Raw genomic sequence first — 18,230 nt, forward strand, 5'->3', positions numbered from 1 at the left:
CAAATTAAATCTTGTCAAATTATGAGACGAGTTAATCACTGGCAATTTAGTTGAGAATCTTGCAAAGAATTTCAGGCCTGATTCAAAACTACATTGATCTCTTTGGCAAGCGTGTAAAAACTGAACGAAATGGAAAATAGGACCCTTGTAATTATGAGGTTCCCAGCACTAGCATGGACTGCAATAAATTACAAAGTCTGCATTCCATTTGCTGAAATAGACTCAATTTATCATTTTATTTTAAAGAGATTCCATTATGCTAATATCTTACAAAAGCACTTTCTAGTCTTTCTAGAAGGTCAACAGGGGACACAAATTATGAGATTTAGAAGTATTTCAGAGAGCAAAGCAAAAGTACTAAGTTTTAATAAAGAGAGACAAACATGGCTACTTTCAACAATTTTATAAAAATACTTTTTGTACACGTAGATATAGACATATTTCCTATTTTCATTTATCACTTGTTAATAATAGAAACTAGTTAATTAAAATGAGGTTTACTTTATAAAATGTCATTTCCCACCACACAAAATTTAAGAGTGATTTTTTTGGTGTGTGTGTGGCACATTGCCCAGATACGCACAACCCAAGAATAATAAAATATTATGCCTTGGAATGGAAAACAGTTTGTCTCTAAGAGCTGAAAAGAAATATGGCTTCTAAATGTAGCATTTCAACAAATAGACTTTTCCCTAAAAAAGATAAATCTTGTACATCTTTTGCTGCCATAGGAAGAAATCAGGATCTATTTAAATGCATTTTTATATAATATGATAATTCCTAGAATGTAGAACAATTGCTCAGTTAAAGTACTGCAGATAATGCTTATTATTTGTTAAAAATAGAATTGGAATAGTATTAATAGAGCCATTTTGAATCAAGTGTCATGCAAGCTGCCATATACATGACATGTAATGAAAATAACAATCTGTTTCTATTAATGCATTAAGGTTTTCAAAAAGCAGCATATAACATAGGTATCCTTATGGAAAACAGTGTACAAATTTAGTGTTTGGTGATAAAGACACAAGATTTTAAACTGTATGAAAATGTATGTGTATATTTTAATTTAAATGTTTAAATAAATATCAAATTTAAAGGTAAATCAGTCAAAATACAGAACAGATTTTTTAATTATTATTTTATGCCTTCGAGTCTATTTTGACCTCTGACAGTTAAGTCCCTGGAACAGTCACTGTAGTTTTTTCTTGGCAACGTTTCAGAGGTGACCTTGCCTTCTTTTCCTAGGGTTATGAAAGAGTGACTGAATTAAGGTCCCCCAGTTGGCTTTATGCCTAAAGTGGAACTAGAACTCACAGTTTTCCAATTTCCAACCTGGTAACTTAACTACTGCACCAAACTGGCTCCTTATAGGGCAGAATATAGAAAATAAAATAGATTCAGCTATCAAAAGAACTGTGTACTTTGAAATAAAGGCATTCTTCAAGAGCACAAAATACTACTAATGAAGAACTTTTGAAGCTAATGAACTCTGAGCATGAGATGATTATTTCTGCTTAGAATGGACAACCCTAATTCCTTTACCTCAAATTCATATCTCTCCCTCTCCCTCTCCCTCTCTCTCTCTCTCTCTTTCACACACACACACACACACACACACACACACACACACACACACACACACACACAGGGCATATGCTTCATATCCTCTCTGCCTTCTCAGTTCTTTAATGTTATTTTATTAGCTGAAAAGGGATTCTTCTATTCTTTCTTGAAGAAGAAACAAAAAAATCCCTAAAGATTATGTTCTTATACTTACAGCAGTAGGTTTAAATTGTTCTGTATTGAACAAATTAATCTTTTTATTCAGAGATCAAATGATCTTTCACTGATGAAAAAGAACTGCAATTTATCAACCTGGATCGTATTAATGTAAAGCAAAAATGCACATACTATATTTCTGTTTCTTGTGGCCACTGTCTTGGGGGAAAAAACAACTTGTGATTTATGGAAAAAAAAATTGCTTATCACTAAACCTACAGCTTGATAAAACTTCAAAAGATGACCCAATATAATATGGGTACTGAAGAAAATTCACCTATTTCCTGAAATGATTATTTCAGACCAATAAGCTTGGATGAACGCTGATTTAATTGTAATCTATCATGTTCTTTTAATCCTTCAAATGTTGGTTAATCCATGCAAGATTAGTACAAACAAGCAAGTTCTTCATTTGAAATGTTTGTTCTAACATTAAAAAAATAACCCTCTCTGTACTGAACTTAAGGATTTACTTTGATACGAGGATAAATTCTTAGGAATCCTGTTTTTAATGAAGGAAGATGAAAACAGTCACACATAGCAGCAACTGTGCTGTTGGTATACATGATTCATTTGTTGAGCATTTATAGCTGGTCCCATTGCACTATATCACAACAGAAGTGCATGCTTTACCCGAGGCCCTTTAAATGGGTCAGTGCTCGCATTTTGATGGAGTTCTCAAGAAAATGATATCTACTTCCTCCTCCCCCCCCCCAAATAAAAACCACAGGTCTTGAATATTCAGATCAATGCAATATTAAAATCAGAAAGAGGAGATGAGCATCATATTGTTTCTTGACCTGAAAGTAATTTGACAATGTAAATTTGGACATGTGACAAGCAGTACAGTAATTTGGATTGCTTCTTTGCCTTAGGCAAACTGAGTCTTGCAACATTTTTTTTGTAGATGCTCAATAACTAAACCAATTTTTAGCCTTTTGTAAGAATCTTTCTTCTTGTAATTCCAAGAAGCTGTCAAGAGATTATTTTGCTCTTTATCTAGCTCAACTACACTCAGTTCCAGCCTGAAGCTATTAGATGCTATGTACAATTTTTTTAAAAAAAATCACTAGACAATGCTAATAATTTATTCATGTTAAAAATGAGTATATAAATATGTAGTTTTGATATGACTATGGAAAAATCCTACGTAATAGATAAATTTAATAATATAGTTAGAATAATAAATAACCAGCTAGATGAGGGCTAAAATAGGTGTGGAAAGATGTGTTCATGTTTGTTTTTTCTAATGCTTATGTCTAATATTTTCAATTTTGTTCTTCCCTGATGTATAAATTGAGCAACTCAGTTTGGAGACAGCAGCCAAAACTTACATCCAGCCCTTGTTTGAACAAGTTGCTCACTAAGAGCTACATGCAATGCTGTAATGAGGTTGCCAATACAGATCAATGTTATTTGGACACTCAAAAGAATCTCAATCCAGATATAGCTTTAAATAACATTGTTCTTCTTCTTCTGGGGTTGAATGACATAACTCTTGAGTCAGTCCTAATTTCTAAAATTTGGTTTTTTTAGGGCATCTGAAATAATTCAATGAAATGATTGATACATTTTCTAGATTCCAGTGCTTCCCAAATATCTTCTGTATAGCTATCAAGAACATTCAAGTAAACTTTTTTTGTTCAGTCTAAAATATTTCCTTCTACCTTCAGAATTAAGAGGACTTACCTCTTGTTAAATTCTAAACAATATCTTGTACTAGAACTGAATGACTCTATCTCTGCTAATTAAAAAAATAAAGATTAAAATGAGATTAGAGAAAATAGTTTGTTTCTTGGGTTGACAACAAGAATTCAACAAAGAAAATTAAATATGTATGCATAAGACTATATTGGACTAGTGACTTCCAAATGGATCTTGGGTATTATACAATTCCAAGAGATAATTCAGGTAAACTTAGAACCATCATAGAATGCCTCGGTTAAAAAGAAAAATAATGAGGCAAAAGGAATTTTGAAAATACTGTGTCTAAATTTTAATAACTTTACAGAAAAGAACATAATTCAGCAACAGCAGGACCAATCTTAGTAATGTCAAAATGATGACAGGTATAATGTTGTCAGCTAACCAATGTTGCATATTTGCATTTCAGCCTCTGATGCAAATACATTGCATGGCATTTGTGTGTTGATCCCATCAGGCACGTGTCATCATTTTTCCCATCAGGCACATGTATGCCATGAATTTGCAGCTACACAGAAAGTTTTGCAAGGAAGAAAAAAAATGCGAACATGTCTATTTTGAATGGGTAGATTCATGTTGTTCAGCCGATCTTTAATAACTTACCTGAATTATTAGGTGGAATGGGGATTCTGTTGTCTAAAATCACAGCAAGTCCCAATGAGTCAGAAGGTAAAAGGTTGGTACTAAGATCCACACGAGTGAGACTCGTAGGTTCCCTTCCATTGCTCGATAGGAGGGGCCTGGGATTTTCATTCTCACTCTTCTGCCGATTCTGAACAATATGAACAATACTTTGCTGGGGTAGATCACAATTCTGGAGAGGAGAAAAAATAAAATTCCCATACATGTTAGAGTTTGAAGTCTTCATTATCATCTCATCTAATTTTTTTATACAGTTCTCAAATACATTTAATATAGAGTGAGTGGCCAAGGGTCAGAATGGCTGACAACGATGACTCTAAGAGTAATGAATTTTAAGAAAATGTGACCAACTGTAAATTGCCAAACAGGGCATTACTTCCTTTACCAACAAGGTCAAAATATTTCTTTATCTTAAACAAAAACTGTTGAAACCAACCAACCTTGCTAAAATGTAAAACATAAAGATGGCAAAGGTTGATTCATCGAACCTTGTGTTTCAAAAGTATCACTGGAAAGTGAATGGCAAAATTTTATATGGGACCACTAGGCCACATTATGCAAAAATTATGCAAGAGTACTTTTAATTTGTGCTTCTTCTCCTGGAATCTCAAAATGTAGAGATGATGTTTACATCTAGGTGAGAACCAGCATTTTGAATTGGATTTAAATGGCAGGCAGTGGGGTCACTATAAGATAGGCATGATACTAGCACTAACATACTTTCATGTCTAGCCCTGGGGCCCTATGTAACGGTATATGAGGAAGAAGGAAGTAGGGTGAAGAGGCAGAAATAGGGTGAAGAGGCACGGCCTAGGGCAGGGGTAGGCAACCTCGGCTCTTTTATGACTCATGGACTTCATAGCCAAGCTATGCTGGCTCAGGAATTCTGGGAGTTGAAGTCCATGAGTCATAAAAGAGCCGAGGTTGCCTACCCCTGCCCTACGGAATGGTCAGATAAAAGAGACTCAGAAGGAACCTGTACTAACTTCGCAGGCTATAGAGGAATCAGTGGGGGATCTGTACTTTCAGACTTAAAAGATTCTGTTTATTTATTTTTTTATTTAGTTACATTTATATACCGCCCTTTCCCTGAGGACTCAGGGCGGATGTTAATGTAGCCTTTTAATAAAGTAGAATTAGCTCATCTGGTTGTTTTTCCTGTCTGATCTATCTGGGAAGGCTGAATGAATCCTGCACATTTGTGATCCCTTCGCCCCATTGCTTAAGGTCTTGCTCACATAGCACATTCTCCACTCACGTGTCTAGCAGCTACTTTCCAAATCCCATCCATTTCTAAAGGGCTATTTGCAACAATTTCTTGTGAATGCAATGATTTCAGTTTTTGTCCTGAAATCAGTCTGAGAATTATGGGTGTCTCAAACAAAACAAAACAAAACAAAAAACCTCTTTGAATAAACTGTCCTTTAGTTGTAAAGACATAATTCTTCATACTAAGTGTTCTTTAGTGCTAAAGATATACATTCAGAATAATTATTATATAGAAATCCATGACTGGCATAATTAGCAAAACTGTTATGTTTATAAGTGACAGTTTTCCTACTAAGCACCTGCATGTCATAAGCATTTGAATTAAAATTACCATATTAAAATCATATCTGATGTTTTTTAATTTTTATTTGGTGTGCGTTGGAAGAGGGGTAGTCTTATACGGCGAGTATAGCCCAAACCCTATAATTTAACAGGAAATGTAGGGGGTCATCTTATACGCCCAGTCGTCTTATATGCCGGAAAATACGGTAGATAAGTAGCACAATATATACAATCTGGACTAAAATATGAAACCAGTTCATGCAATTTTTATATGTACCATTCCAACAAGTACAACAATAAGGGATTTTTCTTTTCTTTTATGACACAGTTATCTTGTGTAACTGTTGAGAAATTAATAATGACTACTAGAAAGATGAGGCTGTAACACTAGACAAAGCTGTCACATATGAAGTAGCTTTTGAAACTGAAAGTTACACATTCACTTTAATGTAAAATCAATTCTCAGGGATAGAATTCAGAGGGACATAAAGTAACACACTAAAAAAAGGGGAGAAACATAAAAAATCTTCTATAGAGAAAAAACTAAAAACATCACATCTGATTGCTCTATTATTACTGTACTACCCTTTAAGACTTAGAGGACAGACTGCATGTTGTATCTTTAAACTGTGATGCACAGAAAGAAAATCAGTTAGGAAAAAACATGTGTATCCCCCCTGCTGTTTTCTCTTTTGCTTAGAATTTGTACTTAGATTTATAAGAACTGGTGGGCAGAAATCTAAATTACCAATAGATGGCAGGAAATAGCAATTTCCATGTTTATTTGCTGCCATCTAGATTTTGTATTCTTGTTCTACTTTCACTGCATGGCCAAATGGTGTCTGGCAAGGCATTAGAAAATGAGCCAAAAAGGCCTTTCCCACCCTTTCCTCACTCTTTTAGGAAAAATAGGATATTACAGAGCCTGAAGTCTAATTCCTGTCATTATTGCTTGAGACTAACTAGCACAAGTAAGGACGCTATCTGAATCCATTAATGTATACAGAAACCCTATTCATGTACAAAAATACAAAACAATTCACTGATTCCCAAATTACTTCATAACGTGGGAAATGGAGGACTGAAGATGGCTACAAAAAGCTAAACTGATGACTGTGCTAGAATGAAGAACCAGGGAGCAGATCTGCTCTTCAATAATTTCTCTCCAGACCAGGAGAGGATTTTGGTCACCTATAAGTGCTCCTGATAGCTGCTCCTTGCAAGGAGACCTCAAAATAGTGGTCTGCAGGAGATTTTAGACTTCTGGCAGATGAGGGAATACCCAACTTGCTCAAACCATGGTTGGCGCCTTTGAAAGGACACTAGGTTTGCATATTTTATTTTCTAATTACTTTGGGGAATTGCTTTTCAGCTATTAGGAATCTTTAGGATCAGACAAGTTTGACAACATTGGGTGAGTTTCCTTTAATCTTTAGCAAAATAAATGTTAACTACAAATTTAAGAACTTGGGTTCAATGTGGGCAATGGGCAGTAACATATGTTTCTAGAATAGCACACATGTCATAAATCTGCTACATGAGCTGCATTGGTTGTCAGTTTGGTTCTGGGTCCAATCAAGATGCTGGTTTTAGCCTTTAAAGTCCTTCATGGCATGGGATTGGGTTATCTGAGGAACCACTCTGCCCTCATTACATCTGCCTGTCCCATTAGATGTGCAAAGAGGGCATGCTTCAGGTACTACCTGCTAGGGACTTACACTTGGAAGGTTCCAGGAGATGCACTTTCTCTACCATATTTGTGGAATATACTGCTCCCTTCTCCAAAGTGAGGTTATATTCATCCATGTTAATGTTTCCTAAGTCCCTAGGACCTGGTCATGTCAACAGCCTGGAGATCTCAGGGGGGTCTGCTGATATTCTAAGATGTCTCTCTCCTAAACCTGGTTGTATTGCTTATGAGATGGTTGGCAATATAAATTTGAAAAATAAATAAATAATTTTAAACACTAATTCTGGAATAAAAAGCAAAGGGGTGATTAAAACTTTGATTTTAGAATGTTACAAACAGATTAAGAGTCCAGGTAAATTTGAAATGAGATTTTGAAATTGCTTATAAAGGATCCATTTGTTTTGATTTTTTTTAATTAAAAAATGAGATTTTTTTTATAATCAGAGAGAACTAGAGGGCACTAAAGATTGCAATTAAAGGAAAAGAACATTTAAACTTGACTTACAATTACAGAATGAAGCAAAACATTCTTAGACATATTAAAGGATATTTTTGAACAACTGACTCAGAAGTTAATTTTAGTAGTGCCAACCGAGTGATCTGCCTCTATGGCAAGACTGCATCTAAAAGGTGTTTTGGAAGAGGAACATATTTTACCTGACAAGGTAGAGACTGAGTTGAAAGTCATTTTTCAAATGACAGGTTACAAAAATCACATGGGAAAAATATTACACTGGACATACAAAAGAAACCAGCTGATGTCTCTATAAATTAAATGGATATACAATTTATAAACTAAGACAGTGACCTGGATAATTTTCCTATACTGTATTGGATTTACAAAAGAAGTTTGTTAAAGTTTTGAAGAATCTCATGAGAAGGGAAAAAATGGAAAAATATTAAGTTCTATGACATTATTTGAATGGACTACAGGATAAAGATTGTTAGAAGTAAAAGGAAGAAATATAATGTTGGTTTATTTGATCAAGGTTAAAACAGATGAATTATTATGTCTGGCAATTCTTAATGGGCACCAAGACTGAAATCACAAGGTATTAGGGATTTATTTATAGATAAGAGATGAGACATGGGGAAAAGATATCATTTGTTGTATTTTAAAAGAAGGTGACAAGTTATTAAAATTTATACCTGTGATAATATTGAGAACACTTCTTTATATATTTATTTCCTTTTTCTTTACTATATTCTTATTTTTTTTCCTTTGTATTTGTACTTTTCCTTTTTTCTTTCTTTTCTGCACCTTCTCTTTCTTTTTATTCCTTTATCTTTTTTCAGTTTGTATTAGTTTTTACTGTTGTAATCTTTAATAAAATTATAGTAAACCAATTCCATAGGATTTTGCATGACCGTGGATCTAATTATGCAGATTATACATATACTCTTTCAGAATTGCAGTGCTAGAGATCCTCAAATCTACACTGTTTTCAAGATGTAGTGCAGGCATACCTAAGAGATCTCATTAACTTTCTGCAAACATTTTCTTTATATATATATATATATATATATTAATTAACATTAAACTTGAAATAAATTATTGTATTTGCACACTATTTAATCCAATATACAGAGATCAAAATAATAGCAAAAGTTATTGGTGAGAGAGTTACATTCACAAAGTAAAAATTTTTCTACTACATGCCAAGAACAATGATTTAAGCAGCACAGTTAGCAAAATAAAATCATGCCACAAAATATTAAAAAGCTTCTCGGTGCATCCTCATGCAGTTTTTGTTAAACAATCTTTCCTGTTTCTGTGCTTTCACTTATTTTAAAGGTTAGTCAGATAAGAGATACACTTGGGTGTGTGCAATATCTGCATGAAATTATTCATTGCTTTTCTGAGTTCAAAATGCCACAGGAGTTTTATAGATTTCTTTCTGAGGATCTCTAGTAGCAATTGATAGCATTGTATGGAAATGATTTCCATAGAACTTTTTCACTCTTCCTAGGAGTTAATTATTTTTGCTATTCCAAAAATAAAGAGATCGAATTGATGGGTAAAATTAATAATGACATCTTTAAAGCTTACCTTAAAGGGGAAGAAAAGCTAGTTTTCGAGAACACCTGTTCAAATAAACCCTCTATACATACTAGAATACAATGCATCTCAGCAAGCAGTCAAAAGATATATTTATAAAAGGAAGGAACTGAGGATTTTAATGGATGATAATTAAACATTTAATTATAATTAATTAGGTAAGACTAAAAGTTTCAAAACCTTTTCTTTGAATCCAAAAATCCCCCAAAATTCCCATTGGCCTGAACAGCGGAAAAGCTTTTTAAAAAAAAATCCTATTTCCTCCGATGCCCACATCTGATCCCAAGACCTCTGGGATCTTGAAGAATAGCATGGTAACTGCACAATTTGGGATCAATTACTGGCCGAGATCAATATTTTTTAATAACATGTTCACATTGTGAAAGCAGTCAGATTTAATCATTTATATAATTCTTATATCTTATGCAAAATATCCAACGAGTTCTTAACTTACATCTAAGATCCTGTAAACCCATTTAGATGGTGCAATGATATTCTGCTTAGTTTTAACATAAGCTTGCTAGTGACATAAAGAACTGCCAGTCAAGTACAGGTAGTCCTCGACTTACAAGAGTTCATTTAGTGACCATTCAAAGTTACAACGGCATTGAAAAAGTATTTTTGAGAATGTGCACAGTGTGTAATGGAGTTTGCTGCTGATCATGTTCAGAAGGAACGTTCACTTTTAAAAGGTTTACTATTAAAACTGAAATCATAAAAAGATAACCATACAGTGGTGTTCATTAAATAGTGTAACTGATACACTAAAGCAGGGGTCTTCAAACTTGGCCCTTTTATGACTTGTGGACTTCAACTCCCAGAATTCCTCAGCCAGCATCCCCTTGATCACATGATTAAAATTCAGACATCTGGCAACTGACTCAAATTTATGACAAGTGGAGGGTCCTTGTGTCATGTGATCACCTTTTGCGGTCTTCTGACACTCAAAGTCAATGGGGAAACCAGATTCACTTAACAGCCATGTTAAATAATTTAACAACTGCAGTGATTCACTTAACAACTGTAGCAAGAGAGATTGTAAAATGGGGCAAAACTTACTTAACAACCCTGTCACTCAGTAACAGAAATTTTGGGCTCATTTGTGGTCGTAAGTCGAGAACTACCTGTAACATAACCCTCAATTATCTCCATCAAACTGGTTGTGCAAAACCATATGCATATGTCACTGGATCTTCAGCATTTTGTCTTCTGTAAAGGTTAAGGTAAAGGTTCCCCCGCACATGCGTGCTAGTCGTTTCCGACTCTAGGGGCCGGTGCTCATCTCCGTTTCAAAGCCTAAGAGCCAGCGCTTGTCCGAGGACGTCTCCGTGGTCATGTGGCCAGCATGACTAGATGCCAGAGGCGCACGGAACACTGTTACCATCCCACCGTAGTGGTCCCTATTTTTCTACTTGCATCTTTTACGTGCTTTCGAACTGCTAGGTTGGCAGAAGCTGGGACAAGTAACAGGCGCTCACTCTGTTACGCGGCACTCGGGATTTGACCCGCCAAACTGCCGACCATCTGATCGACAAGCTCAGCGTCCTAACCCACTGAGCCACCGCATCCCTTGCTTGTCTTCTGTAGTATAAAACAAAAACTTAAGAATAACGTCAGGTTACACCTAGACGTGTTATTTACCAGATTGATTATGAGGATGGGTTCATCTTTTCAGAGAAGTATAGTTCTATTTGCAGGTTCACTCTCTCTATTGGTTCCATCTGTTATTCGGAACTTCTGGGAAAAGCCCGTTCTTAAATACGGATATTGAAAGCATAAACAGGGGGAGCCTATGACTTTAATTAGACTCATATTAGGAAAGTGTTTCAAGATGGGGCAGGGATGTAGGTTGTCTCCAGGTAAAGAAGGAGTTCTCAGGGTAACCAAAAGAACTTAATCTACTCAAGAAAATTAGATCAAAATGAATGATTTCTGGTCAGAGAACTACTGTACAGCCAAGTCAGTATTTTTGAATTCAACACTTCTCAAAAAGGTGTGATAAATTAACTGACTTTAAAAGAAACTCCAGAGTGTAGACAGTAACTTTCCAGGAAGCAATTCCTTAAGAATGTGTTCTTCAAAATAAATCCGTTAAAATATTTTTTTTTGAACAAGAACTTACTTAAGTAAGGCTGGACAATAAAAAGAGATAGTGGAGGATTGGAGGATTGAATTTAATGTCCTCTCAGGTTTTGTCCAACTCTTGCCTATTGAAATTTGCAACTTAGTTGAGCTGCAGGGCTATTGTTAGTCCATCTACTTTGGGACTTGTTCTAGCTCAATCAATCAATCAATCAATCAATCAATCAATCAATCAATCCTGTGTCTATATATTCAATAAAAGAAAAAGGTTAACTCTAATAACCACAAAGAGAAATTTTATTTCCACATGTTTGTATTAGGTTTTGCTTTGAAAACATTGAATTCAGAATGTTCCATTGTTAAAGTAACATTTCTGCAATGTCGGCGAGTTAGAAGTGTCCTTCATTCAATGTTCATTCTGATATTACTGTCCACCCTTGAGTTATCTCTAAAGAACAGCACAGGTAGATGAACATGAGCTACAAAATGCAATCTACCAAATGATACTCAGGATAAAAGATTATGGAGGTTTGACATGAATGCTGCTGATTAGGCACACATGCTGCTCTTCTGGTTTTCTGCTGATGACTGACTAACGTGACAATCATTTACTGGAGATGAAAGATAGATCTAGTTGGCAGTACCTGAACATTTTTTTCCCATCAAAATCTGGCTCAAACACAAATATCTGTTTGAAAAAGTCCATGTTTCTGATGCAACTTATAGAATGCAATTCACAGAGATGCTTTGTTACTTAGATCAAGGGTCAGAAACTGGGCCACACAAACAAGGAAAGCCCCATCCATGGGATGTAGGCAGCATGTGAAACTATACCCCCTCAGATCGGCGGAAAAACTTCTCTCACAGAACCGGTCCCTGGTGTCCAAAAGGTTGGGGACCACTGACTTAGATGGTAGGAAAATATAGTTAATTAATACATATTATGTGAGAAAAATATAAAGGACCAGTATCATGAATATATAGAAACAAAAATGGAGTCTCAATATAATTTCAATATCCATCAAACCTCTGATGACCAAGAATTGACATAAGGTGAAGAAAATGCAGTAAATGTTTCCATTTTATTTTAATTGTGTCAAGAGGGCAGTCATGGAAGTGATAACAGATTCACTGATTTATTAGTTTTTTAAATCACCATTGTGTTGCAGCTCTTGGCAGTTTACAGGAATAAAAATAGCCACAGTACAAATGCATGCATTAAAATAGTACAAACATTAGACGAAAGTATTTAAATTAAATGATATCTCAAGAGCAGTTAATATTTTGATGGCTCTATTTAATTAATCAAAAGCCCTTTGCGTGAACACTGTTTTGACCAAGTTCTGGAAGGCCAGTCAGCTTGAGGTAAAAAAATAATAATAACTTCCTGGGGAAGATCATTCCTAATATAATTCAGTGTCAACCTTACATTGACAAAGTTCAAATACGGGGTGATTAATATCAACTGAAAGAAGCAAAAAAGAAGAAAGTATGAGAGTAAAAGGGAAGATTTTTAAAAAAGGTAATTTATTAACATGAGTTTTGGATTTAAGTTATTCTTTACCAGATTTTATTCCTTTCTTCTTCTGAATAAATCAGGGCAGCTGACAAGTTTTCTTATTTCATCATCACTATAACTCCACAGATAATATGAACGATGTAATCTGGCTCAAACATCTAAAGCCAAATCTTTACATTCTAAGCTCAATATTTCATTAATAATTCCGTAGTGTAGTAGCCCCCAACCTTTTGGGCACCAGGGACCGGTTCCACAGAGAAAGGTTTTCCTGCAGACTGGAGGGGGCGTGGTTTTGAATACTGCCTGCATCCCGGAGATGGGGCTTCACTTGTATGCACGACCCGGTTTCTGGCAGGCTGCAGCCTGGTGCTGATCCACAGACCGGGGGTTGTTAAAATCTATTTGCATTTTAACAATTGCAAAGTCATTACAATTATTTAAAAATATAAATGCTTTATAATTCTTGTAAGATTTTTTTTCCCCCACTGTAATGCTACTATATTAGGAGAACACCGAGCAATTGTTGGTAGCATTCTCACCGGTGTAAAATCAGTATTTGCAAAATGAGGGGTGGGGGGAGAATGTTATACTGGAAATATTTGTGGCCATTTGCAACTTTAAACTGAATGGACTTAATTTATATTTGTTTCTGCTCAGATCAATCATCTATTCCATCTGATCTGCCATCAGATTTGGAAACTGATGGTGGCATTAATATTTTGACAATGACATTAAAAACTAATCAAGCTGGTACTAAAAGGATCAGCACTGTAAGAGAGTACTAAATTCATATGAAACTTATTGACAACATTAGGTAATTATAACTACACCATCTCCAGACAGCAGGGGGGTTTTGTTTGTTTGTTCATTTTTGCTATTCCTGAAACAAAGAGTGTAAGACTAATTTCTTAAGAGTCTTAAAGGACTATTTAAAAAAACCCAGCTATATTGCTGTGTTACATGCTATACTTCATTTTGATTTAGCACAGCTATCACTTTATTTCAATATTCTGTCTCTGATACAAGAACTCAACCAACTATAATAAATGAATTAATATACAAAAAGAACTACTGAGAAACTTGTTAAAGACACTGGATCAGGCCCTTTGCAGGTTTGCTACTCTCATGACCTATAATCCCCATTCCTTGCTTCACAAAGAAGATAAAGTCACATGTGAATTATTACAAAGAGCCGCCACTAATGAAAACTAAAATTCAGACCCTACAATTAGGTATTATTTTATTTTTTATTTATTTTAATTCCATTTATATCCCGCCATTCTCCGAAGACTCAGGGCGGCTTACAAGCTTAGCAGTAGCTTTCATTCTATGTATATGCCTGCTTATTAGGGCTTTCACACACACCCCAGCGGCATTATTACAAAGTCAGCTTAATTGCCCCGAACAATCTGGGTCCTCATTTTACCTACCTCGGAAGGATGGAAGGCTGAGTCAACCTTGAGCCTGGTGGGATGCGAACCTGCACTAATTGCAGGCAGCTGGTGTTACTTAAGGAGGCAGAGAGAGAGAGAGAGAGAGAGAGAGAGAGAGAGAGAGAGCATTCTCTGACAGAATATCTTACAGGTGTGAGGAGGTCCTTCGGGAGAGCGGGGATGGTAGAGACCAGCATCAAACAGACTGCTCTATCACTGGAGGTTTTTAAGAAGAGATTGATTTGTCTAAAATGGTATACCATCTCCTGCTTGAGCAGGAGGTTGGACTAGAACTCCAAGGTCCCTTCCAACTCTATTTTTTCCATCCCATCCCATCCCATCCCTTGTGTTTACTCACAGAGGCTTTTACGATATAAAATTAACAAACCTATTTCCTACTTTACCACTTATTATAGTACTAAGCTTATGCTATCTTATACTATACCTATACTAACATCTATGCCTACACTTGCAAGTATTTCTGATTCCTAAGCAGTCTATTCTTTTTTGTTGCTTGAGCTTATGCCAAAGTGTTTGGCCATCATGAAGCTACCTCCAAGTTGGGAATGAGGATAAGAAATTAAGCAAAGTAAATTTATTTATTTATTTATTTGATTTATATACCGCCCTTCTCCCGAAGGACTCAGGGCGGTGTACAGGGCAATAAAAATAAGAATACAGGATACAAGATTTAAAGTTAAATGATTGTGCCCAATGTAGTAGGTTAGTTAAAATAATGTTAAAACCCAAACCCATCAGGCCAGGCCGGCTTGTTTTTAGATCACGCCGGAAGGAGCGAAGGTCGGGGGCCATCCGGAGTTCAGCCGGTAAGCGGTTCCAAAGGATTGGTGCACCCACCGAGAATGCTCTCCCCCTGGGGGTCACCAGCCGACATTCTCTGACCGGTGGTACCCTGAGGAGGCCCTCTCTGTGGGAACATACAGGACGGAGGGAGGTTGACGCCGGCAGTAGGTGCTCCCATAGGTAATCCGGACCCATGCCATGTAGGGCTTTGTATGTTATTACCAGCACCTTGAATTTCACCCGGAAGGCAACTGGAAGCCAATGCAGCTCACGGAGCAGAGGTGTAATATGGGAGTATCAGGAGACCCCCAAAAGAACTCGCGCAGCTGCATTCCAATTAAACTTTGGAACATTTTCCATTAGATATTTCTCATTCCTGAAACATATTCAGTGGTGGGATTCAGCCAGTTTGCACCAGTTCGCCCGAAATGGTAGCTAATTTTTTTGTTGCCCAGGCCCAGGATGGACTTCCGGAAGCAGCATCCACACAGAGAACAGGTTATTCACATATCTGAATCCCACCACTGAACATATTCCAATATGTGGGTGAAATTTTTACATTGTGCTGGAAATATAAAATGCAGTTTCTTGCTCAAACTGGTCAGCATTTGTACATAATTTATTAATAAACAAAATACTTTCTTCTACAGCTTTCTTTTGCCTGCTGACTTCCTCATTTAGTGAACATTCAAAGTTACAACGGTGTAAACAACAACAAAAAAAGCTTAGTGACCAGACCTGTGACCATCACAACATCCTGCAATCACCTGATTGCCATTTGCATGCTTAGCAACTGGCTTATGACAAGTTAATAAGAGAATTTATTTATTATTTATTTTATTTATTACATTTATATACCGCCCTTTCCCTGAGGACTCAGGGCGGTTTACAGGGAGTTAAAAAACCAGCAATACAAAAGTTAAAACCAATTTTAAAAAAATTAAACTAACCCTGTGCAATTAAAACCCTGATTAAAATAAATTACTCCTCAGCCTGGGCCCGAGAGCTCGAAGAGCCAGGTCTTCAGGCCCTGGCGGAATGACTGGAGGTCGGGGGCAGTCCTCAGTTCCACTGGCAGCTGGTTCCAGAGGGCAGGCGCCCCCACTGAGAAGGCCCTATCCCTGGGTGTCACCCGCCGGCAATCTCTTACCGGTGGGACCCTGAGCAGACCCTCCCTGTGGGAGCGCACTGGGCGAAGGGCATTTGATGCCGGCAGCAGGTGTTCCCTCAAATACCCCGGACCCAGGCCATTAAGGGCTTTATAGGTGATAACCAGCACCTTGAATTTCACCCGGAGGGCAACCGGAAGCCAATGCAGCTCGCGGAGTAGAGGTGTTACATGGGAGTATCGGGAGACCCCCATTACAACTCGCGCAGCCGCATTCTGCACCAGTTGAAGCCTCCGAGTGGTTTTCAAGGGCAGCCCCATGTAGAGAGCGTTGCAGTAGTCCAAACGGGAGGTCACGAGCGCATGAGTAACTGTGCATAGGGCATCTCGGTCCAGATAGGGACGCAACTGGCGCACCAGGCGAACCTGTGCAAAAGCCCCCCTGGTCACGGCTCCTATGTGGTCTTCAAAATGCAGAAGTAAAATCACTAGTTGCAGTCACATGACATCTCACTGAACAACTAAATGGGAAGTGATATCAAAAGCCCATTGTGGTCATGTTATTTTCTTCTTAAGGACTGTGGTGCTTAGTGATAAAGTTGTAGGTTTCAACTGAGACCGCTAAGTGAGATACCTGTATTTATCTAGGTACTCAAATATTATTTTGCATATAAGAGAACACACACAGCCAAGTATGCACATATGCTCAAACAGGGTGGATGCCTTGGCACTACTCAAAGCTGCTTAATAAAAACAAAAAATCTATCAAGGGATAAAACTTCCTGAATTTCCTTTTCTTATCTACTTAACAAATATTTAAATTGGTTCACTTCAATTCCTGTGCCAAAATACCGTGTTTAAAATATAACCATAATAAGCAGTTTTGAAATGATTTATTGTAGGTTTCACAATAGCAAATCATGGTTTGTGATAAGCTAGGAAACCAGACTTAGAAGGCTCATCTGGGACAATTGTAATCCACAGTTTTGCATTTGAATGTGAAATACTGTCATTAGGACTGTTACCAACCTTTAGAGACTCTAACTCCATAGAGAACTAAGTGAACTATCAAGATATAAACAACTCTAAATGCTGAAATTTAGAAATAAAAGGCTTTGAATGTGAATTTTCTCAGCTCATAACTATGCAATGTATTCCAAAGGGATGTTATTCTGCTTGGCATACTAAATAAGATCTGAGTTTATCTGCAGTTATTTTTAGAAGGTCTTTATTTTTCTAAACCCTACAAAGATTCAGGCCAATTCTAGAGATCAAATTGTCAGATCGGTACTGGCACACTGAGCAGGAGGTTCGACTAGAAGACCTCCAAGGTCCCTTCTAGCTCTATTTGTGATCTGGTAACTGCTTAAGGGCAGCCCTGCTCTATGATGATATTTGTGCTCTCCCCATCAATATTTATTTGGGAGTCCACCTCTTCAGTGATGGTCCCTTAAGGATTCTAAGGAAAGGGACTTAAAAACCTGCTTGTTCGAATTGTCTGGCCTGGACTGAGGGATTTTAAATTTTAAAGTATTTAATTAAATTATATTAAATTAATTTTAAAATTTTAATTTTATTGTTATTATGAATTGTGGGCCTGTACTAATTTAATTCCATTTTATTCTCTTTTTGTACTGTTTTAACTGCCCTGTGAACCGCCCTGAGTCCTTCGGGAATAGGGCGGTATGTAAATTCAACTAATAAATAAATAAATAAATAAATAAATAAATAAATAAATGTAACAAATTGTGAATTGTACACAAAAGCACACTGAAAGCCAAAGCTGCTCATGGAGTAGAGGTCAGTGGTGGGATTCAGCCGGTTCGTACCACTTTGGCAGAACTGGTAGTTAATTT

General features: G+C 36.6%; 1 protein-coding gene across 3 annotated transcripts in view; it reads right to left on the reverse strand.

Moving 5' to 3' along the window:
* PRKN (parkin RBR E3 ubiquitin protein ligase) overlaps positions 1-18,230 on the reverse strand; it is a 712,723-nt gene that overhangs the window by 491,303 nt on the left and 203,190 nt on the right. For all 3 annotated transcript variants that reach the window (XM_083372991.1, XM_083372990.1, XM_083372989.1), the window contains one exon: positions 4,090-4,300. In XM_083372991.1, the coding sequence (XP_083229117.1) occupies positions 4,090-4,300 (211 nt within the window). The remainder of the gene's footprint in view (positions 1-4,089; positions 4,301-18,230) is intronic.

Source organism: Vipera ursinii, assembly GCF_947247035.1.
Source record: "Vipera ursinii genome assembly, chromosome: 1".
Taxonomy (NCBI): Eukaryota; Metazoa; Chordata; class Lepidosauria; order Squamata; family Viperidae; genus Vipera; species Vipera ursinii.